At 37.8% G+C, this 27,891-nt stretch overlaps 1 protein-coding gene across 1 annotated transcript in view; it reads right to left on the bottom strand.

Moving 5' to 3' along the window:
* Positions 1 to 2,481: 2,481 nt before the first annotated feature.
* Positions 2,482 to 27,891, bottom strand: part of nphs1 (NPHS1 adhesion molecule, nephrin) — an 80,253-nt gene continuing 54,843 nt past the window's right edge. The window contains exons 11-30 of the mRNA XM_038267583.1: positions 24,368 to 24,509; positions 23,683 to 23,807; positions 23,405 to 23,573; positions 21,594 to 21,723; positions 20,843 to 21,015; positions 20,048 to 20,188; positions 19,364 to 19,504; positions 17,885 to 18,006; positions 17,145 to 17,304; positions 16,858 to 17,014; positions 16,106 to 16,257; positions 13,044 to 13,155; positions 12,780 to 12,961; positions 12,635 to 12,679; positions 10,318 to 10,440; positions 9,715 to 9,763; positions 7,033 to 7,165; positions 5,572 to 5,656; positions 5,248 to 5,396; positions 2,482 to 3,726 (exon numbers count right to left, since the gene is read on the bottom strand). Coding sequence (XP_038123511.1) covers positions 3,646 to 3,726; positions 5,248 to 5,396; positions 5,572 to 5,656; positions 7,033 to 7,165; positions 9,715 to 9,763; positions 10,318 to 10,440; positions 12,635 to 12,679; positions 12,780 to 12,961; positions 13,044 to 13,155; positions 16,106 to 16,257; positions 16,858 to 17,014; positions 17,145 to 17,304; positions 17,885 to 18,006; positions 19,364 to 19,504; positions 20,048 to 20,188; positions 20,843 to 21,015; positions 21,594 to 21,723; positions 23,405 to 23,573; positions 23,683 to 23,807; positions 24,368 to 24,509 — 2,571 coding nt within the window. The 3' untranslated portion in view covers positions 2,482 to 3,645. The remainder of the gene's footprint in view (positions 3,727 to 5,247; positions 5,397 to 5,571; positions 5,657 to 7,032; positions 7,166 to 9,714; positions 9,764 to 10,317; positions 10,441 to 12,634; positions 12,680 to 12,779; positions 12,962 to 13,043; positions 13,156 to 16,105; positions 16,258 to 16,857; positions 17,015 to 17,144; positions 17,305 to 17,884; positions 18,007 to 19,363; positions 19,505 to 20,047; positions 20,189 to 20,842; positions 21,016 to 21,593; positions 21,724 to 23,404; positions 23,574 to 23,682; positions 23,808 to 24,367; positions 24,510 to 27,891) is intronic.

A 27,891-nucleotide genomic window follows, 5' to 3' on the forward strand; every position in this document is an offset into this window, starting at 1 on the left:
TTATTCAAAAAATAGTACTATACACTACATATGTCTAGAGTTGGGATGAAGCATAAAAACCTTTTCTTTCAAAGAAAAAAACATGGCCTTGCTAAAATCTTATAAATCTATATATAAGAATGTCTGAGCAACAGCTGACCTTTCAGTTTATGAAACACTAACAAAGCATTTTCATTCAAAATCTACTAGTGAATTTATCAATTTTCAAAATTCAAACTGAAAGTGGTGTAGTATAGCCAATAAAATGCCTGATTGGTCTTTATTTGATCCTTGCATGGATCCAGTTGAAAAAAATAAAAACAAGGACCAGATTTACAAATATTTAGCATATTTTATAGCATCATTAACAGGTTGCACAAGCTGCTTAAGTTACATAGATTATTACTTTAAGGAGAGTATTAAATCAGACAGAATCACACAGGAAAATATTCTTTAAAGTAATTGAATATTGTTTGGTTTTCTCTTAATGTTTCTCACTGCTTCTCTGAGCTCCCTCGAGATTCCCCTGAAAGCAACGTATGAAAATGTTCATCAGGCGAGTGAGAAAAAATAGAATGTGACATGCAGTATTGAGCTGTCAAGGCATCAGTCTAGCAGATTAGTGTTCATGCCTGAGCTGAAATGAAGCATTATGAAGGCTTTGGTATGAAAACAGAACTCAGTTAGAAAGGAACTTAAACAGTTGTTCAGTAATGAGACAAACGCAACTTTGCGGCTGATGATAGAGAATACCAAGCCAGACTATAAAACAAGAGGTTTACCTCACCAATAATTAATAATATTTTAATAATAATAACAGTTTGTAAATATTTTACCTAAAATATTGTATACATCTGGAGACATGCAGACACACTCAGAAAAAAATAGACATGATTGTGTGCTGATTTACAGCAAGACTTTAAAGAATGCTTAAAAAAAATAAAAGCTGTAAATATAGACAGCTAATTATAAATGTGTTACAAACAAAGGCAGCCCCCCCAAATGATTTACAGCTCAGTTGGTTCCTAGTATAACTATAGTCCTCAGTTATAGCCAATAATATACAAAGTAAACAACCTTAAGGGGCCACAGAACAATTTGAAACATTTATACACTTATAAAAAACATCTTCATTTTCTGTTAAAAAAAACATGCTGATAATTAAACATATGTAAGTTTTGGCAGAAATTAGAAAGGACATTGAACAAATCATCATAATTTGTTCAGCCCTCCTCAATCCATCTCGGCTTTGTTTCAGCTCTGCACCAGAAATATTTGCTGAGGGAGGTCCAGCGCAGGCTGGTAACCATGACAGTGGCAGTGTGGTCATGACCAACACCGCTTCAGGTCTAAATATACTAATCCATATGTGTGAGTCCAAATTTGGATCTCACATGGCTTAGAAGAAAAGGGAAAAACAAACTAAAAAATTGCTTTATAATCCTTTAATTTCTCATCAGGATATCAGTGCATTTCTGTGTCTTTGTTATCCCAAGGAGGCCATTTATTATTCCCTCACAATCCCCCTCCACCACTCCTCTGGCTCCTGCAAAAAACAGCCTGCCTTGTTTGTTTTCTTTTTACCTGCTTGCTTTTTTCTGCATTCTGTCTGTTCCCACCCTTTAAATGAGAGTCATTAGAGTCAAAACTGCACACTACTACTGAAGATCAACAGTCAGTCAAGAGATGTTACAGGTGGTGAAATATATATAGTACATTGGGTTTAACTATCAAGCAGACATTAGGGCTGCTTAAAAGAAATGAATTACTATATTTATCTTTGGAGCTCTATGGACTTCCAAAATAAGGCTGAAAACCGAGGGGCCCGAATGGAGGTGTATGTTCTGTAGGAGTTGTTCAGTTGAATTTTGCTACTTTATTTTGTGACTTTACATGCAAATGTGTTGACATAATTACTAAAGTAATATTTTGTGCAAAATGTTTCATAATTTAAAACGATCGTTCTACATCAGAAAGTTCCCTCTAAATGTCCCACCTTGCTACTACTTGCAGATTGTGGGTAGGTAGTTATTCTCTGAAGTGACATCTGCTGTTAGAAATGAGAACGGTAGTGAGTATGGTACACCTGAGGTCTTATAAAAGGAACATCATTCATGCTGAGGCCTGAGCCAGCTTGTTAAAAGGACTGATGCTCCACCGTTTAGGGAGTCCTAGCTGCACTAATAAGTTATTTATTTTAACAGGGAATTTGTAAAGATTAAAAAGAAGACAAATATGAGTATACTAGGTCAAAACTTTGTGGAAGCCAAATTATAAATGCCAGGCTTTTGGTATAAGTCCCTTCTAGCTTATTTTAGAGAATCAATGTTTCCAAATTACTGTATTCTCTCTTTTTTCCTGGTTATAGTATAGCCAGGCTGTTATGGATACTGTCTGGATTTAGGTGGGGCCAATCAACACATGAGTATGCTTTAATCCAAATAATTCAACAGGTTTGCTTTTTCTACAGTCCAGCTTTTTAACTCATGTACATAATTTTTATAAGTAATTCAGATATTATGATTTTTTTTTACTCAGTATTTAAGTAACTTTCTTTTTACTTTTTTTATGTTGGCATGATGAATTGTAGAAATTTCATTTGTTTCTATGATATCTTTCATAAAAGGATTATTAGGACTTCCATTTAATATTTGTATTTATATTTGATTACCTAACAAATATTGCCTTTGCATTAAATTGAAAACTAGCGGCCACAGTTAAGGCTTAGCTTAACCTTTTTTCGTCTCAATCTGAAATTCCCGGGTTGTTTTCTCCACTATACCAGTACCCAAGTAAAATAAAAAAAACACTTATATAAGGTTTGGTCACAGATATGGCTTATCTCTTCTTAAAGCATAATTGTGTTAAATACTGCTCAATATGATCCCATTATAGTGACTCCATAAGACCAGCTGTCATATCTGAAAGTCTTTGTAGTCAATGGGGGGGAGAGAGGAAGGGAAGGCGCTGTCATCAGGTTCTCATCTGGATACACACTGGAAAATGTTAATGTCAGATGGGTCAAAAGGATGATGTCTGCTTGGGTGGCACCATGAGCCTTTGTTGCTTCTGCTCCAGTGCCAACCGCAAACATGTCAGTTCATTTCTGTCTCTAACCGGCTGATTTATGTCTACCTGCAGGCAAGCAGGAGAGGGGTGGGGGGGCTCTGGGTAGAGACCATGACTCGGTTCAAAGAAAGACTCACAAGGTGAAAGGGGCCTTGAAAAGGGGAATAAAAGTGAAAAATAAGCTTATAGTATGCTATTGGTATCTGTATTGAGGGAAAGGGAATTCTATCGTTTTGACATTCCTGACTGCATCGAGGCGACAGAAGCTTTCATTGGTTTTTTTGTTGTTGTTGTTTGTTTTGCAAATCATTGTAACAGCCTCCCTTCCTTTTGTTCAGGGCCAGAGTAAAATGAAACCCTGTACATTAGATCAATTATTCCTTTAGGGAGAAAAAGTAAGGCAAAAAAAAATGGCAGTAATGATAACATAAATCAATCAAATATCTTGTATTTTTCTCTTAATCAACTCATTTTATATGTTAATTGAATCAAGCCTGAGAAGATACAAAATAATTAAGACAAGTGAATAATCCTTTACAAAATTTTCCTAAATGCATGGGGTTGAAGAAGTGGTTGAATTGATGTCATTGTCCCACTCTAGACTAATTCTCCTCTCAATTCGAAGGGCAGATCATAATCCCTCTCTGGATGTTGATGATCCATAAACTGGCCGGGTTTCTGTGAAGAGAAGATTACATCCAGATTAGAGTCACTTGCATATAGTACATTAGTACTAAAAATACTTCAAATTATCTAACAAACTAATCTAAATATTAGACTAGATTACGAGTATATTTTAGGATTTTCCTTTTCTGGATGGATCATCAAAGTAAGTGGTCCTCCTAATTGTCCATCCTTCTGGTGATATGTTCACATAAGGCCGTCTTACATGCTTGTCTCCAGTTAGCTATATTTTTCTGCGCATGCACGCTTTCAGGCATATATTTGTGGTGAACTATGGTTTCAGACAGTCATTGAAACTCACCTTTTTCCCTGCTTTCCTTTGAGGGTCATAAGAGAAAAAGTGTATGAGAAGAAGAGGAAGGACTCAGAAGAGAGAACCAAGACCAGAGTGTTTTGTGAGAATCTTTCATGTGATGGCATACACTGAAAGCACAGGTCAGGCTTCTCACTGATGCCTCGGTTGAGAATTTCTACTTGACAGGTCAAGTTTGGCGAGCTATTTGAAGAAATCCATTTCATATCACTCCAATCAGGACTCCGATTTCGACCAGCATCTCTCAGCCACTCCGGAAAGTGCTGAGAGATGCTGGTCGAAATCGGAGTCCCTCAATTGGATTGACCGTGAGCTAGATCCCGCTGACCCCGCAGAACCCGAACATCCAACCTCCGACCGACCCCACCTCGGTCATAATCATCCTACTTTACAAAAAAATAAAAAAACTCTCGGTAGATTTGTGTATTACGAGAAATAGCAATTTTGCAATATTCATGTTTTAACTTAAAAGTAAAGAATTCTGTTGTATTTAGGTCCAACTAAGATATCCCGAGATATTTAAAAAAAATGCGCGGTTAACTTCACTGAATGAGTTCTGTGAAGCCACTCCATTGCGAAGTCAGCTCCCCACCTCACTTGGTCTGTAGGGATAATTTAAAGGGTTGGAGGGCACTTCTCTCTAGCTCTAAAAACTATTGGGACACACTAAACTCGTGAATGCGCAAAACCGAGGGTCCAAAAAGAGTGCAAGTGAGAGAAATGGGACTGGGCCTAAGTTTTATTTTGCACAAGATCATGGTAGCAGTGCTGAAGAGACTGGGTTAAACTCCTGCAGAGCTAAAATAAAGAGCAGACGAAGCCCCATCTTTCAGTGGAAGCGCTTACTGCTGCGAGCTAACAAGGTAACAGGAGCCAGCATTCTTCTTCGTCCCTTCTCCAGGGGCTATACCTAGAGCTCACCCTACAGGTTTGTTGGGGGACAGTTCAGTAGATATCAGCAGCTTATAGCCCGGTGCAGCTTAAATATGTATGTTTCCAGTTTTTTCAAAACATTTAGTGGGGGCAGCTTGTAGTGAGGTGCACTCTATAGTCTGTAAAATAAAGTTGTTTAATTGTGGAAAAGAAGGCATAACGCAAGAAATGTGAGGACAATAATGCCTTTTTTACAAAGCTCCTTCCAATTGCTACATTATTTAATTTAATGTATTGATTTAATTGTTTTAAACTGATTTTTCAGAGACCTCAGGGAATGTTGATGACTTCAAGTCCTCCATTTGCTGGGTTTGTCTGCGCTCAGAGAAAAAGGGAGGGTAGGGAGTAATGTCCTGGTACACTCTTGTATCTCCCACTTCTTCATACAAATGGCTTTCAAAGTTCTCAGCAATGACTCCTTAAAAAAAACATACAAATTCACAATATGAATATGGATCACAACATAAATATTGATTAGTTACAATTTTCAGAACAAAACAACCTTTGTTGGTATCAGTGAGGCCTCACTGGCTGATCTTTTTTAAATATAAGGTGTTAACCAGGGCGTTCTTTAAATAAAATTTGTATCTCACCGAGGCCACTTCTTTCTCCAGGGCGTGGACTCATGGAAGGTTTGTAATCACCAGCAGGATAATAATAACGGGAGTCTTCCTGAAACTTGCGAATCAGAGGAGAGATTGGATAAGCAACCAGGTTATGCAACCTCCTTCACAAAGCATTTAAATACAAAGTTCATGGTTGTGCGTTGTGTGTGTGTGTGTGTGGGTTGGGGGGGGGGGGGGGGGGGGGGTTGGGGGGGGTACATGTTCATGTACTTTATTGTTTAGCAGAACAAGGAGAACCCAGAATACAAAAATAAGAATTTTCCCCATTAAATGATCAAAAAACTGCTTTTAATATTTAACGGTTTTAGTGTTCAACTTTTAAATATATATATATATATATTATTTCCACACACACACACACCCCCCCCCCCCCGCCAAAAACATTCTAAATGTAAAATAAGATAACCTGAGTAAAATGCAGTATTGATATGTTGATTTCATTCACTGAGTGAATTAGACTATCTAAATAAATATGTTCCATGTATTATCCTCAAAACCAAATAACGACCTATGCCCATTTGGCCACAGACAAATGGGATTTAATTTGCAACTGACACACATCTGCTTCACAGATCGGCCTGTCTTTCCCTTTGAAAAGTGGCAAATAGTAACGGCTTTTATGTCATCTACACTAAGATAAACCCTAGAAAATGCTTCAGAAGCAATAGTTCCATATGAATTTTGAGTAATTTTACAAAAAACATTTTTACAAAAAACATTTTTTTCTTTAACTTTGGAGTATATGAGAGTAAACCAAAGGCAACACTTTCCACATTTTCAGTTTTATGTTGGACAAAACAAAACAAAACACACACATAGTTCATTATTAGGATTTTTTATAACTCTCCCCAGAGGTGCCAATAGATGTTAAGGATAATATAAAGTTATTGAGGTAATGTTCACTCAATGAAATGTTGCAGGGGGACATATTGACAGATAGTTTGTTAGTATAATATCCCAGTGCATGCACGCATAAAATACAATTCCATTACAAGCCAAAACCAGAAGTTGCTGGAAGCAAACATGTTTCAAGTCAAACTGAGATGAGTTTGCCTCCATGGGTATGTGTGATTACCCTCTGACAGCATAGCTTTATCTGTTTCTTTTAACCTTAATAAATTATCTCCTTTAAGGCTTAAATCCTTTTGGCCCTTTTAAAGTACAAAATCATAATTTCTCTAAGATCAGTTTGTATTTTGCATGCTAATTGAGAGCCATTAATTGATGTTCTCTCCCCGTGCACAACCAAACATTTCATCAGTATATTTATCCCTTTTCCTTGTTATGCCTGAACTCTGCATTTTCTCTGCTGCCAAATCCCTTCACCAGCTACCTAAGCACCTTTCTCTCTTTATCCCTTTCCTGGTGTTTCTCCCTATTATCTGTTGCCCTTTTCTGTCCCTCACGCACTCCTCTCCACTTTCTCACCGCTGTGTAGCTCTCGTAGATGTTGCTCTCCGTTTCAGATCCAGAGTCAATGAGGAGGGTGTGCTGGGCTCCAATGTTGATTTTTTCTCTGCTCTCATACTTATTGGAGTTGCTAGCAGTTGATTGACTTGACCTACAAGCAGAAATCAGATCTTGTTCATTGCATGGTAATACTACTGATAATTAGTCTCCAGTGTGTATTAGGAGGTGTACAAACCACACAGTTTCCATAGAAACTTTTATCCTGAAAAGCCTGGACATTGTATGGTTACTAAACAGCTTTGGAAAAGTTTTTTGTCTCATTACATTCACAATGTTTTGAAGACAAATCGGAACATAATGGTGTGACCAAAGAACACAATATTCATAGTTTTTAATATCTTTTAGGAATAAAATCTAGAAAGTGATGTGTGCATTTCTATTCAGTCCCCCTGAGTCAGTGCTTTGTAGAGCCCAGTTTAATTGCACTTATTGCTGCAAATAATTAGGTTTCCACCAGCTTTACACATTCAGAGGCAGAATTTTTATTGTTTCTTTTTTGCCTGGTCATCTTTGCAAAATTGCTCAAATTTGGTCAGATGATCCAGGAGAACATCAGCTTCCTAATCTTTAGGGTTGGGAATTGATAAGATTTTCACGATTCAGATTCCCTTATCGATTCTGTGAAATGATTAGATTCCTTAACGATTCTGTGAAACAGTTAACTTAGTAAGTGCACGATGACATTCGTCTACCTTCGCCTGGGACATTCTATTTCTGCCTGCCTCAGCAAAAACAGAAGGCAGTAAGCGGGAGCTGCCAGCCTCTGAGCCAGCCAGGCTACCCGTCTCCTCACAGTCATCTAAATCTAATGGAGAAGGCATCCGTTTAATGAGAAAGCATTAATGTACAATTTCGGGAATTAAACTAATCTCCCCCTGATTTAAATAAACAAGCATCACCTTTCTCTCGCTCCCTGAACTGCAGAGCAACTTCGTACCATGTTTAATAACCCCAAAGAGAGGTAGGAAATTTGTTCATTTTCAGAAATGGCATATGATTTGCTAGGAACCACATAAAGCACAGCCAGTGATATAAAACTAGCTACTTACCACTAGTTTCCTTTCATGCTGGTAGTAACTTTAGCTTCTGTCCAGAAGCATCAAAAACACAGTATTCATTAAAATGTATGCCATCTTGTGTGCGCAGGTGTTTCTGCATGTTGGATGTAACCCATCCCACGGATGTAATTGCCACTTTGCAATGATAGCAAAGCATCTTGTTACCATCTTTCTTTTCCTTAAAATCAAGCCAAACTTTTGAGCGCTTTTGTTTTGCTTTTCTAGACTTACGCCTAGTCATATCGTACTTGCTTACTGAATGCCGTGTGAGTAACTTGCGTAACAAACATGACGTAAGTCGTGATGCCCAGCGCTAGGCTCTGGTGCTGCCTGGAATCGTTAGGGGAATCGTTAAGCGAGCTACCAAACGGTGCCATGGAATTGGAACACACGGAACCGGTTCTGAACAGGAACTGTTTTTCGACTCCCATCTCTATTCCTAAGTGAATTAAATTCCAAACACCTTTGATTGGATCATCCAAAAACTGTTAAAGATTGTTTCTTTATCTTAACCAATTAAATTCTCTGTCAATTATTGTCATTAAGGAAAGTGATCCTTCATGATAGGCATAAACATTTAACAATCACCCTGTATTTAACTCAGTCCATCTCCATTTTCCTCCTTCTTAGGAGGAGCACACTGGTAGATCGGCGAAGCCCATCAGGGAAACGGCAACAAGGAGAGGCGAGGTTACAACTGACCGGCGACTAAGGTCCACAGTGGTAGATCGAATATGTCCGCCAGGCGGACAGAGCACTGAGGGCGGGGGAGAAGGTGCGGTAGGCCAGGAGAGGTTCAGTGATAGGGAGACAGAGCATAGAGATGCAGCATCTAACCAGAGATAGCTCCTCTAGAAACAACTGTAGGCGATGGAAGGAGGACAGCAGACAGGTAGAACGGAGAAGAGAAGCCAGCAGGTTGATCGGTGGAGGTGGAATGACAAAACAGTCCTTCTGTTTCTTTAAATGCTACCCACAAACCTCTTAAGAGCATGTTCCACTTCCTTTTTCAACTTTATTTTTTTTGACACAAATGTAGACAAAAAATTTTGAACTCCTGCAAATTTTGCTTTGCCTGTTTTGCAGCCATTAAAGTGATCTAATTTCACCAATTCACCAAAGAATGCACCATTCATCAGTCTATTGGAAAGCTGCATCTCACCATTTACATTCAATTCAATTAAACTTTATTAATCCTAAAGGGAAACAAAGGAATAACATGGAAATCCTCTGCTCCAGCTGCATAATCCACATTTGGTGTGAATTTATCTTTAGTATTTTAAAACCCCTGACATGTTAACCAATTATTATAAATTATAACAAACATTTTTATTTAACAAGAAAACTTGAAACCATGTTACCTTTTCCTTCTACATTAATATTATTCAGTATTTTATTTTGGTCTCTCACATAAAATCCAAGTTTATTGGCTGTACTGTTTGTGCTATACAAAATTTAAGACATTTAGATTGATTTTTATCAAGCAAAAGCTCTTTTTGCCTCCCAAGCTGCTTTCAATACGTTAGCGAATAACATGTGTGAACCTTTATTTCATCTATTGATATAAAAAGCCTTGACTTACATTTCCTCTTCAAGCTTTTGTCCATTTACGGCCCTGTCTCCTTTTGCCTCTACAGGGGAAACAGAAATACAAGAAAGAAATACTTAAAGCAGAGAGCTATCCGATCAAAAGCGTTGAATTTTATCAGAAAACTAAAGAGGCCAGAGAGCAAGAGTGAATGAAAGATTAGCGAGATGTGAAAGAAATTCAATGTAAAAACTAGAGGGCAAGGAAAGGTGCTGAATAAATGCAAAACCTTAAAGATTGAGAAGGAGGCCTTGATGGTTAGGCTGATAACCAAATGGAAAGAGACAAAAGGAGGGGGAGAGAGGAAGGACATGAAGCCGGCCAATGAGATAAAAGATATGAATGCAACATTGAAGTGACAGATTTGAGGGATGAATCCAGAGCGAGGTAGAGGCTCAGATGGTGAGGAAAAGGAAAGGAGACAGGACACACAAACAGAAAGAGGGACATGAGAGGATGAGGTGGTGCCGAGCTGACAATTACATCATTGCTCAGAGTAATGTCTTTAGAGTCTTGCAGGGAGAAATCGGAACATTGCAGAGACAAGAAAGCGAGTAACACTTCCCCATCCGCAGATGAAAAGATAATCACAGGTACTTGTTTTGTCACGCCTGTTCTTCCACTTCCGCCCCAAGAAGCAGCCCAACGAATTCAACACCAGCATGACTCCAAACACCACTGTGAAGGCCACAGTCAAATGGGTTGTCAGGGCACTTGGAGCTGGTTGTAAACAAAAACAAAATGATCAGATAGAACAGAATCTGGAAAGTTAAACAGAAAGATTTAGGATTAAAAAAATAAAAAATAACTGATCTCTTAGTGGCCTTTTAATAATTAAAAACTAGCAGATGATAATAAGTATATATATATATATATATATATATATATATATATATATATATATATATATATATATAGATAGATAGATAGATAGATAGATAGATAGATAGATAGATAGATAGATAGATATGTAGTATATATAAGCAAAAACTTTCTAAATCATGAGATATTTATATAACTGTATAATGTAAAACATAAAAAATGAAGTAAATAATCAGCATTTAATTTCGAATTTAAACATATAATGAAAAATAATAGCTTTGTTAAGAGAGTAAATATAAAAATGACTTTAACAGCATGGCTTTCTGTCAGTGCTGTACAGGTAGAGCATAGAATAAAGAGACACCATTGGCAACAGTCTGTTTAATTATTGCCGACTTTTCATGTTGTTGTTTTGTTTTATACTTAAATGTGCTGTGTTTTTTTTGTTGGTAATTGTTTCTGTATATTTGGATAAATATAGCGCACAGCAATTCATCTATTTCTACAAATCTGTAATTTTATATCTATTTATTTACTTTTGTGTAATTGGCATCATATTTTTTGGTTGTTTGAAATCAAACCTGTCTTGTTTCATTATTCAGCAACCAGGATTGCGCAAGTATGTTAATCTGTATTAACATTTCATTGCTGGCTCCAAACAATCACAAAACACTATAAACAACAAGCCAACAACAATTGGTAATTTTAATTTTATTGCATCCTGAAACCTCAATACTTACACTTTTTGTGATATGTAAAGAAAGGAACTTAATTCGTTGTAAACATTTCGTAAGTATATTGATTTAATGTTACAAATATCGGTTTTCCATTGGCAGCTTTTCCAGCCAATGATGTTCACAAAGATAAAAGAAATTAAAATGACAAAGGCTTTATATCTCTTGTCTATATAAAGTGAAATGTCTATTCCCACTAGTCTTAAGTAATGTTTTAAAGTTTGAAATAAGTATTCATTTTTATTAAACAGCTTAAATTCTAAAAATTCGAAGGCCTTTTTAAGTGAATAAATAGGACAATATGGAAAAAAGAGGGACGAAAAAATATCATATAGCGTCACTAAACTCTGTTATCACAATAATTAATAACTTTGATATCAGTTATAACAGTTTTCAATTATACAATTTGATTGGTATAAAGTCTGTGCTGATCTGATAATTGATAGACTGGCACCGCTAACTTGCAAAGGAGAAGCTGGAGCTGGTAACTGGGAAGGACAGCACTCATCTGTCTTGTGCTTTGGAGAGATTAGAGACTAGCAATCCTAGCGTTGTAACAGATGTGCAAAGCTGAAGTTGGCTTACATTTACAGCCTTTGAAATGGCAATCACCTAAAGGAATATTCCACCACATTTCTAATCACCTTAAACATTTTTAATCTGCTCTAGTTTAAAGACTACAGCACTTAGTCTTCAAATCAGGATTTTATTATTCCACACCAGAAGACTTCCACCCTGTATCACTGCCCAATGTCCTGCATGTTTCAGATCTTTCTTTGCTTCTGCTCACATAAATCTAATGATTGCCTTTCCTCCTGAGCAGCCTCCAGAGCTGGATAGGCGTATTAATCACCATTTTATTTAAGTCAGGTGTGTGGAGGTAAGGGAACACCTAAAACATGCTGGACAGTAGGCCCTGAGGACCAGGGTTGGAGACCCCTGTTGTAGACTAATAGGAGTTTATATTAAACCCAGCTTGGGATTTGCTGTCAGCCTATCTGAGCTAATGGACAGCAGAGGAAGTAAGCAATTCAGATGCTGAGCAGTAATTTATTATGGTAGTCAAGATGATAATGGTAATAATGTTCTTCTTCTCATTATTATTATTATTATTGCTAATGAGGCCTATATTATCCAGTGAATCATGATTGGATGGATAATTGACCGGTGGTGGCCTCAGACCCCCGTCGGCCCCCTAGGTACCCTAGTTGTTAGACATCTAACTGGCTTATGGTGTTGCACCCATTCTAATGCATCAAACATATATATATATATATATATATATATATATATATATATATACAATAAAGCTTTGCACACACATGCAATCACACACACACAATCCAAGGGGAACTCACACTGAGCGTCATCATCCAATGGATCCCCCTCTGATGTTAGTGCCTCTTTAAACAAAGAGATAGAATACCAAAAGTAAACTCATCGTAAATGTTTTGTGGACATCAGTTGTCCATGGAATAATCTGGAGGGTAAGTAACAACTGACCCTTAGTGGTGATGATCAGTACTGCACCATTGTCAGCATAGCCACTCTCTCCTATTGCATTGAGGGCATTAACTGAGAAGTTGTAAGTGGTGAGGGGCTGAAGACCTGTAACAGTGAAGGTTGTTGTATCAGGGGGAACAACATCTACATACATGAAGCTAATGGAGTTGTCCCAGATGTATCTGTCAAAAGAAATAACACTACATTAACAATGGTTTTCTCCTCATTGTCAAGATGTTCATATGTTTCTTATTTTTATCTTACCTTATACGGAACCTTTGCTGTAGGCCCCCATTAAAGCCAGGGATCCACTCTAGAGTGACAGAGTCGTGGGTAACACTGACCTGACGAACCGATGAAGGCGGATCTGGGTGATCTAAGGGTGAAAAGGTAGGATAATAAAATTAAAAACTGATTGTATTCTTTGAGCTAAACACTTTCACTCTTCAGTAAGCTCTCTGAAGTCTTAAGTTGTAAGGAAAGAGAATGTAGGTATTGATAAGGGAAACAACTGCATTTCTTATATAATCTTATATTATATTATATATTTGAGAATTGAACTCACAGTTGTATTTAAAGCCTAAATAAAATGAAAGTACTTCAAATACATCAATATTTTAAGAAAGTTAAATTTGCTAAACATGTATTAAGCTTGAAAGATCAATAGCTAAGTAGCTACTTTTTAAGAGAAATAACTTCAACTACAAGTAATTAATTTATTAAAGTACTGTTTTTGACACTGGACTCTGTTCTTCCATTCTTCTTGTGTGCCAAATAATTGCCATCTCCACCAATCTTATATGTCCCATATGAAGTTGGTTGAGGCACTTTTCTTTGATTATGGTAGTTTAAATGAGGCTACTTTACCTTTTACATTTCCTGAATATTTAAGATCAATCGATGTTCCCCTTTCTGAAATAGTATTTTGTTCCATCTTTCCTTGTGTTCGAGAATAAGAGAAATATAGCATTCTGTCACATCACAGCTACACCCAAGAGAAACACAGAATTTTCCCTATTGTGAGTAGATGTTTCATCAACAAATTAATCAACCTAAGAAAATTATTAAGTCACACTCCTTCCAAAAATTCTAAAAACACCTCTACTTCTTCCCATTTTGACTGTTTAGAGAAATAAAATTGATTGCATCTTATTGGGGTTTTATAAGATTGAATACCATGAATTTAAAATGAAGGGAGCATAAGGTATAGTCTTATTTTTATTTTTTTTTTCAAATATAAGTCAAAACAGTGCATATCCATTTAACTTTGGCTCATAGCACAACTAATAATGAACCAAGAAAGGGTGATCTTTAAAGGAACAGTTATAGGATTATTTAATTGTTAAAACAAGTCACCAAGGTCTTTTTTGCAGATTTCTGTAGGTGAGGTATAAAACATGTGGTAGAAAATGCTCTGATTAGACAAAAAGGAAATGTTACTTTTTTCACATGTTAAATGCCCTATATTTGCTGGAAAACTAACACTTCGAAGTCTAGAAACTCAGGTCCTTCCAAGAAACACAGTAGTGGGAGCATCATGCTTTGGGGATACTTTTTTTATTAAAATTCAGACAGAAGCTACAAGACTTAAAAAAGGTAGTTTATACATCACCATAACGTTTGTCCACATTTATTCAAAGATGCCTGCAATTTCCCCTTTTTCTTTTTTTTGCTTCATTTGTGTTGCTTTTAGCTGCCAAGATTTCTAAATAAAATCTAACACAAGATAATGTCAAAAATATTAATAGGCTGAAGACTTTGCAGATCAGACGTTGTGTAGCACTGGTTTAAAAAAAAAATTCTAAATGTGAAACTGCATAATTATTATAAATAAACTTTTGAAAGATCACCAAAAAAAGGACAAAGCTTTGACTGTCTCCACTAATAACCTAGAAGCTGATTTGCATAATTCATATAACAAAACATAGTCAATAAGACATTGCCTCTTGATTATTTCAGCACCAATATTAAGAAGATCAAAGGAGCCTAGTCAGACTTGGACTGTTTTTTTTTTTTTTTTTTTTATACAAAGCGCTGCTTCAGTCAGGCTTCTGGAAGCAAAGTGGGCTGTTTTGTATTGGGAGCATAAAGGCAGTAATTTTGGTGAAGGGGACTAGTCAAGGTGAAATGAAGGAGAGGTATTTTGACGGAGGCATAAGCAGACAGTTTGCTGGTCCATAGTCTGTACACCAGATTACAAGACTAAAAAATTCCTATAATCAGTTCAACTAAAAGAAAGCAAAGAGGTTGCTTATATTAAACATCGCCATCCATGCCAAAAAAATATTACCAAAGACCTTTTTCTCTCAGCCCCAAAGTGATAAAGAAGCATTCATAATTTATCACCACTGTATCAAATTAATTATGATTATTTACACTCAGCCATAAAAAAACGAAAAGATGGAAATAAACAGTCAGTATTGGATTGCATTTTGTAGTCTTCATAGTAAATATTAAATGTGTCCATCGATAGCTGCTGGCATTTGCTGAGAGCTGGACCAGGCTGATTACACCAGTAGTGTGCAGAAGCATTTGGTGGAAAGTCTAAGTATGCCAGGAGTGTAAAGCTTATCTCTGCAACTCTTATCTGTGGAAGAAGCAAAGTAGAGCTGTGGGCTAAATGATAAGGTAGATTTAGGGGTATAAAATAAGGTTTGAGGGAATAGTGGGAATTGTAATGACCCCCTAATACTATTTTGATTCAGCTAAGATGGCCGGGTAGAATTTGGACCAGACGACATAGATTCAGTTTCATTTCCTGTATCCAAATAAGAACAGAAGGAAACATTCATGTTTCCCTGCCAAGTGTGTGATCTGAATAATCCCTACCCGGCGTGCCATTAATTATCCAAATTTTGAATTTGTCATTTATTAAAATATTCCTGGGGGAATATTCACAGCAACAGAAAAGGCAAGGAAGGTAGAGATGGATGCCAGGAATGGTCAGGAACCAATAAACTATTTTGTGCTGTCCTCTGTCTCTTGGTATTTATCTTGTCTGAGTGTTTATGGGAACAGGGAGGTTTAGGCATATGGTTTATGTTGGCTAGATAACCAAACTGCTGGAAGTGTTTATGGAATCATGAGATTACAGCATATTCAAATATAAATAGATGAAAATAGATTGGTTTAAATATATTCAAAACACTCTTTCATACTAGTTCCTTTTTTCACTCTAGAGATGCCAAAATTGTAGCACAGCCATTTCTCAAAATTCCTTTTTCTGCATTTTACATGGCACCAAGTAAAAATACTGCTTAAACCACAGTCACCCAGAGACACACGCCCATATGAACTTAAAATGGAAATGTATGCAGATGCAATACTTGTGCTGACGAGCTGGATGTCTAGCTTGTCTTCCCCAAGTGAGTTGCGAGCTGTGCAGCTGAAGACGGCGTAGTCCAGAGCAGCACTTACATTTACCACTCGCAGAGTGCTGGTGTGGAAGGAGCCCTCCCTCACTGTCCTCTCCTCATACCTGTAGCATGAAGATTTATAGCACACAGTTAAGAAAAAGGATGAACAGTGCCGACACTAAAGCACACTAGAAAAACAAAGAAATAGAAATCCATATCATCCATATCAGAAATCCATATCATTTGCAAGAATCTGAAAAGTGTGGCGTTCTTGCTAATATGTAGACTCCCTTAGCAATACCATGCAAATAATAATAAAAAAAACAACAATCCCTTTTTCTGCTATGTTTAGTGTCTTTAAAAGCTTTGCACATCCAGATAGGGATTGTTATTAAACATTGTGTTTTCAAATCATTTCATATCTAAACAGATGATGCCCTTTTGTACAGCAAGTCTTAGAACAAATTTTTAATTGGGTTTAGATTGTTTGCAGCATTTTTTTTGTTGTTGTTTTTTCCTTTGCTTTAGTGTTGTGTGTAGGTCTAAATGTTGTGTTTGCTAGCCTTGTTTTTTTGTGTTTGCAACACTTTTAGTATACGGTAGTAGCGCATTTAAGTATATGCACCTCTAAGCCACTGTAGCTAAAAAAACACTTTTGCAAAGCATTGTAAATGTAACTTGGGCTTTGTCATGGAAAATAGCAAACTAAATAACTTTCTGACCTGGGGTTGGCTAAATCAATGAGCATCCCTTTTTTTTTCCAGATAAATTCTACACGAGGAATGCCTTCTGCCTGACACACCAACTCAGCTGTGGTAGTGCCATCTCCCCGACTGGCAACCTTCGACCACTGTGGTCCCTTCCAAAGCTCTGGTGTGACTGCAGAAATAATAACAGAGTAGCAGGTACTCAGGAACCATAAATGCTGTATTTATTGAAATCCACAGAAGGATCATAGAATTATATTTAATGTTTGCTATGCCCTAAACTTAAAAAATGACAGACTTACATTGCACTACCAGCTGCATCTCCACACTGGCAGGGAGTGCTATGCTATTACTGGCCGTGCACTGGTAAAAACCAGCGTGAGCCCGAGTCACATTATGAATGGTCAGAAGGCTTGATTCATCTTCCTGGGTCTCCTCTCCCATCTCCACCTCTTCCTCTCCCTGTGGAATACAGAGTGAGAGGAAATAAGCAAAAGACAGCTGCTATCCCTCAGTACCTCCTATCCTCCCTCCCTGGGGATGGTGCAATACCTGTCTTGCTGCGTAAGGCAAGACAGGTAGCCGGACTCATCACTTGATGTCTGCATGGGAAGGGCATTCAATAGAATAAGCTGAGAGGACAAAGAAGAATAACATCAAATGCTACAGAGGCCCAAGACAGAAAAGAATGGGCAATAAAAGCAGAGGAAAAGAACATGCACTCCACTGCCAGGGGCGGGTTGGACCACGGAGAGTATCAGTAGATACACACCACATTGACAAATGTGCCCTTTAGTCACGCAGCAGTAATGAAAGCTATTTTTCTAGATTTGGGCTGAGTGTGAAACAAGGAGACGTGGGGTGGAAGGATAGTTAAGGCCAGTGAATTATGGTGCATCTGTGCATTTAGAGAGCCCAGTGATAAACGGCGAGAACAGAGAAAATAACAGGGGAAGCCAGATAGAGGAAATAGATTCTGGTCCTTGACTGTTGCTGCTCCTGCTATGTGTGCCTATGCGTGTTTGCTTGCAGTAGCACTCACTAGCCATTTCCAAGAGAACATGTCAGGTATAATGGGGTTGGCATCTGCCACACATATCAGGTCAGCTATTCCTCCTTGGTTAACGAACACAGGGTCTTTCTCCGCCTTGACATTGGGATCATCTGAGCGTAAGAAAAAAGGAAAAGGCTGAGGCAGAAGTAAAGTCAGCAGGAAACATCATCCATTAAAAAAGGCATGTGGATTTGAGATAATTACTCTTGCACTTGTTTGGCTTTAACTGGGCTCATAACCCATGGGATACAAACTATTAGCTTCTTTCTATGCTGGAACAACAGCAGCACATTAAAAACTGGCTATGTGACCCACAAAACCCTTTAATGAGAGCACATCCCTGTTCAGATTATGGCTGAGTGACCAGTTTGCCCTCTTTTGCTTTCCTCCATCTATCTAAACATCAGTGAATCTCTTCTACCAGAGACTTCACACTTCTTTTCTTTGTTAACCTCACAAGCCTTTTACACTTCCCCTGGGTGCCACACTCATGCAACAGTCAGGCCATTAGTGCCAACTTGTCTGAACCTATGTTCCCTCTTGAAGAACAGTGGTGAGAAACAGTAGCAAGACACCGTCCTCTGGGTTGGTAGTACCCACTCATGTTGGTCTCCTAACAAAGACCGACATTGTTAAGTGGGATCCACTGCCATAGTTAAAAGCTACTACAATCCTCCATACATAATGAATATCTACAACTGTCAAGCCCAGTCAGTGCAGGATGGCAGAATCCATTAGTCGTCTACCATGGGCTTTGCTGAATCAAACAGACCTAATTTTTAGCGCTAGCATTACTAAATCATTACAATCGAGGCAGAGGGCCTAAAGCTTGAGGCGGGGCCTGAGGCAGAAGGGGAAGTGGATGGCCTTGCATGGGAACCTAATAAAGGTTTTTTTTTTCTTTTCGCGAGAAGGAACTTGAAAACCAGTTTGGTCCTTTGCAAATGTACAGCTTTAGACGAACTTAAAACTGTGCTATTAGGAGCCAGCATATATGAATTGACTGAACTACTGGGACAATTATCCAAATCTGGAACCTAACTGAAATAAGAATGTCAATTTGTAAGACATTTTTATGCAGGTAGAGTGGCTCAAGGTAAAGATGAACTGTAGAATTAGAGATGCAAAAGCTGCTCTAGAATCCTTTCAACATTTATGTAAAGTTGCTTAAAGTAGTCTTTATTCTGCAGCACACTCAGCATTCCAGCATCCTATAATCTAGGCAATAGTTTATCACCTTAACACCAGATAGGAAAATAAATATGTTGAAAGTCTACCTAAGTGGAATATTATCGGAAAGCAGATTTTGAATGCAAAAAATCTGAAACATTACATGCTAAAGAAATACTGTATACAAACTGGCCTTTACAATTACAAACATGCACACCTTCATACTATTGCAGTAGGTGAATAAATGTAATATATATCTAGGATATATATATGCATTTTCTATGAACAATGTCTTACAAAGAACATCCAGCGTGAAAGTAGTTTGGTTGACACCTTCATCATTTTCACATTTGACGGTGTAGATGCCGGCATCTTTCCTCGTCACATTTCTAATCTCCAGAGAGTGATCATCTGTCCACTTGTGGCGTAGATCCTCCCCTTTGAAAAAGTAAAAACACAGGCAGACACATGCACACCAATGGGAAATTAGAGCTTAATTGTATGCTCATCAACATGTCCTCTCACTATCGGTCTTTTATTGACATCTAATCCTGCAATATTGATTAGCCTGGCTAGATTCCCCCTTCAAGGTAACAATAATACTCTGAGGGAGATGGTCTGTACCACAGTGCCCAAAAAGGTAATGTGTTTGTTCCTCATTTTAAAAAAATGCATTCATTATATAGGGTTATCTGCATATAATGGAAGTGACAGAGATAACAAAAAGGGTGTGGGTGCAGCTGGGCTCTGATGACATCGACCTGCAGAGGAAGACAAGTTTAAAGCTGCTGTGTTGTATTCAGCTATCCTCATTTAGAGTGAATATATTAGAGCTGTAATGAGAATCACATTTGGCAGAGTCCCATGCCGGCTAACCTGCTATGTTTTATTCAGACCCTGAATGGCAAGGCTGAGTGCTTACTTGCTGGCTCAGCTCAACTAGGACCTGGTTTATAGAGCCATCACACAGCCCTGGATCACCTTTGACCAGCATCTGTCTGCCGTGATGCCAAATGCAGGAGAGCACCTCAGGGTTAGCTGAGACCAACAGGGGGATGATAGCCACGTCATCCTCCACCACCTGGACTTCTGTTGCCTTCTCAGGACTGAATTCAGGAGGATCTGACATAAAAGGAAAACAGAAATACAAACTCACTTGGATTCATACAAATATTACAAGCAGAGAGGAATACATACAGACTCCTGTCCACAGAAATCCAACCAGAACAAACACAAAAACTCACAAAACACACTGAGCATGAAAGCACTGAGGGACACTAATGAGAGTCAAACCAGTAAAAAGTCAACATCCCACCAATAATTCCAGATCTAACCAACTTCAAGCACTTCGACAAAGGGGGAGTGAAGCAGCGTGGGAGGGAGAGGGACAGGCATTAAAACATTGCCTGACAGTACTGTTGTCCAAATGCAGATCTGCACAAACACACAGTGACATTCCTTCATGCTCATACACAGCACCAAGCTTTGAAGCAGAAGCTGACTGCTGCCTGTGAAATAGCATCAAAGGCAAACATGGCCATGCAGCAAAGTAAATGCACAATTAGGACAAACTGCCGGAGAGCTCAACAGACACAGACCATAACAAAGGTATCCTGTAAACAAAAAAAAAACACAGCAAAAATTCTCTGAGATGTAGATTTTATCTGCCATGTAAGTGATTAGTCTTTTTAAAGTTAAGCAAACAAAACTGTTTATTTACACACATACAACAAATAATGCAATGTATACCTTGATTTTTAATTCTCCCCTACTTACATAGTACATTCAGGTGGTAAAATGTCTTTGAACCCTCTTTCAACACAGGGCTGTAGGCCTGACAGATCACCTTCTGGTTGTGGTGCTTCGAAGTCAGCTTTAGGTGTAGCCTACTGAGCACAGAAACACCCCCAAACAACGACTCTGTAGGTGTCTCTTCCACTCCCTGGAACCTAGAAGCAGCCAAAAAGTCACAAATATGAAATTAGGAAAGTGTGCATGCACGAAAGCAGCATGCTGCAGTTACACCGCTCCTGTTACATTTTTAACTTTATTATTTTCAATCTCTATAATACCTCCCTCAAGTGATTCAGACTCCCCCCCTCCCTGTAATTGACATTTATACACTATTTTTGCACGCCACATATCACTTTACTTGGATTTTCACTTTACTTGGATTTAGTTTTTACAAATGCATATATATATATATATATATATATATATATATATATATATATATATATATATATATATATATATATATATATATATATATATATATATATATATATATATATATATATATATACTGTAACTGGAGCATGTAACAAAAGTAATTTCCCTCTGGGATTATTAAAGTATTTCTGAGTCTGATTCTGATTTAAAGTTTACAAAAAGTGAACTTGACAGCCATGATATACATCTCACATTCCATCAAATACAATTGTACAAAGGTGCCAAATGTAACTTTTAAATTTTCTTCAGGCATTTCACAGTGAAAGGTCTCTACACATTGGGCTCATTTACAAACCTCACTGAGCCCACACTCCAGGAGATGTTGGACTTTGGGTTGCTGCTCCCAGAAAGACACTCCAGATTAATCTCCTGTCCTGGACGCAGCTCCTCTTGTTTGGCTGTTATCTTCATGCTTACTGCTTTAACTGAAAAAACATCAATTTAATAAGACACACAGCTACAGTTAGAGTGGCTTAGGTTGGATTCTCCTGAACTACATCCTTAGGTATTCTGCAATAAACGTAAGCTGGATCACGTAAGTATTTGCACTGCATTTGAATTTATCGCTCCACTTAACTTGTTTTTTTTTTTTATTCCACGTTCAGTCTGATTTCTTTGGAAGACATGGCCATTGTCAGAAAATTATGTTCATTTTGGGTCTTATGGGAACCTCCTTTCTGGCTCAGCTGGCTGACCCCTTGTCAGTTGTGGCAGATGATCTCTTATTCCGAGTTTTTCCTTGTTAAAAGAGTGTTCCAGTGTTACTATGTCTATGCTCATGAGGAGGGATTGCTGCAGAGTCAATGACTCAAACCAGCTGCCCTTCCTCAGATATATTTTTTTACAGATTGGCATTAAATGATCAACTAGATGTTATCAGTGGTGGATAATCCAGGTTCAGAAGGTACAGAGACTAGTTCCAACCGTTTGCAATTCCAGCTCAAAAACACAGACTGGGGGTTAATCACCTACTAAGTGAACAGGATAAAGGAAAATTAAGCAGGGTTTTACTTATGCACCTGGATTATCCACCTGTGGAGATATGATCCTTTAAATTAAGTCTAAATAAATCACCATATGACTGAACTAGACTTGAAATAAATAATTTAATCCAATTTTCTTTTTGTTTGGCTTAGTTTGTTTGACTGGCCATTACTAGCAAGTGATTTTAGTGTTTAGTGTTTTTAGATTGCATGAAACAAACAAAAAACAAACAAAGTAAACATTAAACAAATTCTTCAAGAGCAGCAGATATCCCTTAGATAATCATGTACATCGCAGGCAGAATCTATGGTGATTACACAATATTATTCAGGGTAGTATATATCTGCAGCTTAGTATTTAGTATTACTGTGTATCCATTACCACCTGGAACCATACTCCCATGGTATCTATGCATGGCTATGCTCATGTACAAAGGATTTAGAGGTGTGGGCAGCCCCAGACTGGCCCTTTTAACATTTTTTGGATGTTCCTGCTGCAGCCTGTTATGAACCCTGCAAGTCAGTTACTGACGAGAGGGGTATCCCACTTGCGTCAGTATATGACACACAGGGAATTGACCAAGCGTCAACATATGACTAGATTGAGACTGTATCGGCCATGTTTATTGCATGTAAATAGAGTTGCTTCAGCTTGTTAGATTAGACGTGACTCACGTAATATTATGAGGTAGGTTCATTGTTTTCTGTGGTATCATAAATTAGCAGCTCGACCGGGTCTGATGTTCCCACTGCATGCTGGTTGGAGCTGAGCATTTTGAAAGCAATTTTAACCCAAGTCGTTTTGACTCAGGTCGACACTGGTCATTGAGCTGTTCCCACCGGCACCAGAAGACTACTGTTCCCAGGTTTAAATGGGTTCTTCGGCTAGTGGGAAAGGTGTACAGTAATGTAGTAGAGTGCATAAAGATAAACTGGAAATGATTAAGTACTTAACTATTAATACTCTAGTCTGAATGGACTATCTAAATACATCAAGAACTTTTATTTTTCAACATACATGACATCAGTTTATCTAATATTGATATCAATATGCATCACTGAGGCGACTAAAAAAAATCAAGGTAGTAAGGTATGCATGCAATTCAGCTGCTGTCTAACTTACATTGAACTAGGAGCTTAGCATGTGCAGAGATTGTTTTCATTGCCTCATTTGTGGCATCACAGCGGTAGTCAGCCTGATTGTCGCTTGCTGTCAAAACCAGGTTAAGTACCAGAGTCACAACCATGTGAGAGGATGTTTGCGCCTGCGTAAGGAAAACTTCTTTTCCATTCTAAAAACAAAACAAAACAAAAAATTTATATATATATATATATATATATATATATTGGTGTACATTTCAGCTTAGCTTACAATAGAAGTTGTGTAAGGCAGGATTTTACCTTAAACCAGGTGAGTTTCGCAGGAGGATTCCCTCCAGTGGAGTGACAAACGAGCTTGACCCTGGTTCCTGAGCGAAGAGGAACATCCTCAGGCGGAGACTCAATGAATACTTTCTGAGGGGGATCTGTTCTCAAGGGATGTAAATTTAAAAACATAATGTTACAAATTTTGATAAATTTAGATGTACTGTAATATTTTTTTTTTTATCTTTGTGTGATTCGTGCTCAAATTAATTTAAACAAAAAATAAATAAATAAATAAAATAAAAAAGAACATACAAAGTATCAACAATCTCCACTAAATATGGTGAACTCTATAGGGGCTTGTTGAAAAAAGGGCTGTCTGCTTGATTCATTATTGCTTGGCTTCTATCTTCTCTACAATAGATTTGATTTCACTTTCTAGATTGATTTAAAGTGATTTTTCAATTTGCTTGTGGTCTAATTCGAACCTTTGGGATGTGTGACAGATGTGTGAAATGTACAAATCAGATCTAAGTGCCTCAAAAAGAAAACGTGTTTACACTTTGAGTCTGAAAGAGTGAATTGCAAATTATACAGATTTAGGTAATCCAGCTGAAAATACAGAACTCTTTTTAAAAAGTGATAATGGTAATGCTTTTTTCTGCATACTTCCTACCTATGTTGCTTATAGAACTTGTAAAGTATAATTATGCCTACTTACAGAATACAGTGAGTTTAGCCATCTGAATTTTGGAGACATGAGTGCCATTGTTAAAAGCCTCACAGGTCAGCGTCAGCCCATTATCTTCCCGAAAGACTTGATGGGTAACATTGGAGCTCGTTGTCATCCCTCCATTCTCTCCCTGCAGACAGAAAGAGCTCACCACAATTAAGTTGAAGAAAACAGATAGACTTGGTCCGCCGTACTAATCTGCGAAAAAGCAAGATAAAAACGCCACCAACCTCCCTGATTTGTCTTGTGAATACAGATGGCAAATTAACTGCTGTGATGACTGATGTTGTGCATGGCGTTCGATAAATAACCATATTCATCTGATTCCCCATGCTTTGTACCCCATTATGCAGTGTCATTTTGCACCTGCCTGATAGTGGTCATGCCTATGCAGCACATCTGGTTATTAAAGCCATTATTGTGGTGATTACAGTAAAAGCCACAGTCAGAAAGACTAACAAAGACGGTGAACAGGAGCGTCAGTCTTCATTAACTTCCCACTGTTTCACATGCATTAAAGCTCACATGCAGCCCTCAGAGTGCCTTGCGCAAGATCAAATGGAAATGCTGCTGCCAGATGAATAAAGAGCTTGTTTAATAGTACTCATCTTCTGTGTCAGCTTTTATTCACTTTGATCTTATTAACATACACAAAAGAGGAGCTATTTTTTGGGGGGAATCAACTGACTCATTTGCAAAAGCAGCACTGGGTCTATTCGGGGATTGCTCATGGACATAATGTTTGCTTTCATCTACCAGGGTTCACATGAGGTCAAATTTCATGTAGAGAATTATTTTCATTCATTTGAGGATCCTTTGCTACCCTAATGAAAAGCTTGATTGAGCAGGAGGTATTCTCATATCTACTTACATTTATAACTTTTGGACATTTGTTTTTGTCAGAGGGCTAACATAAAATAGCCTATCTTAGTTTTCTGCTAGCAAAAAAAATATTTGAAGATACAGTTCTGGTCAGTCCTGAAGTTTTCTTCAAGCCATTATATAAGCAGAAAGATCACACTGTAATCTGGGATTAAAAGTAATGCATTTGAATGGGTCTGAAGAAGACAGTATACAGTTTAAAAGCTAGATTGGGCAAACAAGTTCACAAATGTACATAAAACTTATACAAGCAAACAATTTAGATTTAGTTCATATTCTTCAATGATGTTGCAGAGAGCCACCACAGTCATCCAAAGGCTTTTGTCTAATCACATTCCTTATCGGTGGAATATCTTCTTATAGATGGTTACTTGACACTAACCAGGCTTTTCTTAGTAGTTTTAACAGTGCTGTTAAAAATTGTCACCTGTTATTAATATAATCATTATCTCCATAGAAAATACAGTTTGTCTCCATTCACCACACTTATATGACAGAAAATCATCCTGGATGCTTAAGTAATACAACTTCCAAGAGTGAAGCCTCTAATGAACCGTGTTGCCAGATTGGGCGGTTTTCATCTTGATTTTGAGGGTAAAAATTGCTGTGGGCAGGTGGAGATAATTTGAGCTGGCTTGCAGTCAGATCGGCGGTTTTTGGGTTAACCTATTAAAACACATGTCCACGAATTATTCATCATTACTGGTTAAAAGCAAAGCCTCCCTTAACTTTCTACATGTCATCTGCCACGGTGTTTTCAACAGAGAACTAGTTTAGTGGTGCCACAAATTATGCTAGTTTTAGCAGCCGGTGGATCTGGTGTGATAAACCTCGTGCTGATGATCGATGCGTTATGTTGGAAGAGGAATCTTTTAACGATACTGGAGGTAACCACTGCTTTACGGATTTAGCGCTTGGTGCAATTAAACTCCTCACCCTCCCTATATCAAATGCATTGAAAAAGCTTTTTCACAAGTTGTACTGCTGAAAGATGAAGATGAACCTGCTGATCCTGTCAAGTTTGATTGATATGCAAACTGGATTAACACGAAATGGATGGACATCAGCAAAATTCCCCACTCCCTGAAAGTTATTGTCGAGATTTCATTCAAGCATGTACTGATCACAAATCACAACAGATTGTATTATAGTCGAGTAAAAGTTTAGCGTTCAGATGTTCAATGCTCCAGCCAACAATCTAATGAGCAATAAAGGTAAGAATTACAAAATTACTATAATAAATATAATTATTACAGTTATGTAAAAATAAGCTTAGCATATCTGTGTGTGCGCACTGATCATAGCTTGTCTTTTAAATGTGAAAAGAGCAGTAGTGGTTATGAATCCATCTGCAGACATGTTAGTACCGATATGTAATGGGTCACAAGACACTCACTGGATCTCAGATCGCTGTGGTGGATGGGTCAGAGTTGTTTATGGAGAAAAGCTCTGGGCAGATTTTGTTGGATTGTAGCATTATGTTTTGGAATGTAGTTTTCAATTAAGTTGTACTGAATTGTGTTCATGTTCATACAGAAAATATAACAATATATAAATTGGGCGGGTTTTTGTGTGATGTTGCAATTTTCAACATGTTTGTCCTGGAAAACTTTGACTTTATCTTGCAACACTGCTAATGAAGCTGTTGCTGCAACACTATTATGAGAAGGTACTGCTCAAGATATGATCATAAGCTCCAAAAGGGACACCTGAAGAAACCAAGACTTTTCGACTGTCCTACATGGAAAGGTCTTAGGGAAAAAACGTTTTTTGGTCAGGTGAAACAAAAATTAGAAAATCGAAGAGAGTGTTCTTCTGAAATTCTCTAATGCCTTTTCCAATTTTGTGTAGGAATTTTGTCTTTCTTTTTGTTCTTCAAGAGCTCTTGGTTAAACGTCGTCTTAAGATGACTACCTGACTGCCTATTTTTGACACATTTCTACTTGATGTCAGTGTTCGTCATTTATTCTCATGAGATCAATGAAACCTCTAATGGAACTAACCTTGGTATCAATGTCGACTAGATTTGAGCTGCTGTTGAAAGGGATTCCTACTGACAGAGCACAGCCGGTGTACGGGGGTCTGAGCGGCTCAGACAGCGAAATAATATTTGAAGGCAGGATCATAATCTTGATGAACTGACTGCACAGATAAGGTTTTCAGGTGGACTTTCTCAATTAAAAACATATTAAAAATACGTTTTATCCACTTATAACAGCAAATATAGCTGTCATTGTTACAGGCAAAGATAGGATAGAGTACCTCCGCCCAGCACGCATCAGACCCACTTTTCGACAACGAAAGCAAAGAAGCAAAGATGCAGCTGCGGGTCACAACTAAACTTGTACAATAAAGTACTTTTTATTTCTAAATAATATTTTTTATATTTATGTGGCTTTTGCAGTTCCTTGTATTTTAAATTATCGCTGACATGAACATGGCAGAAAATTGAACTGCCAAGCAGAGTGGCAGGGTTCTGCCATAGAGCTTCTTTGCCGATAGTTGGTAGAATAATGGTGATAGTCCAATTCTTTTAATGAATTAAAATGCTTATATCATAAGCCTTGGACTCAACACAGTAAAGCAGGTTAAAATTACACTAACCGAAAGGTCCCTCACTCAACACTATT

Source organism: Cyprinodon tularosa, unplaced genomic scaffold, assembly GCF_016077235.1.
Source record: "Cyprinodon tularosa strain WSP-4 unplaced genomic scaffold, ASM1607723v1 ctg679, whole genome shotgun sequence".
Lineage (NCBI taxonomy): Eukaryota > Metazoa > Chordata > Actinopteri > Cyprinodontiformes > Cyprinodontidae > Cyprinodon > Cyprinodon tularosa.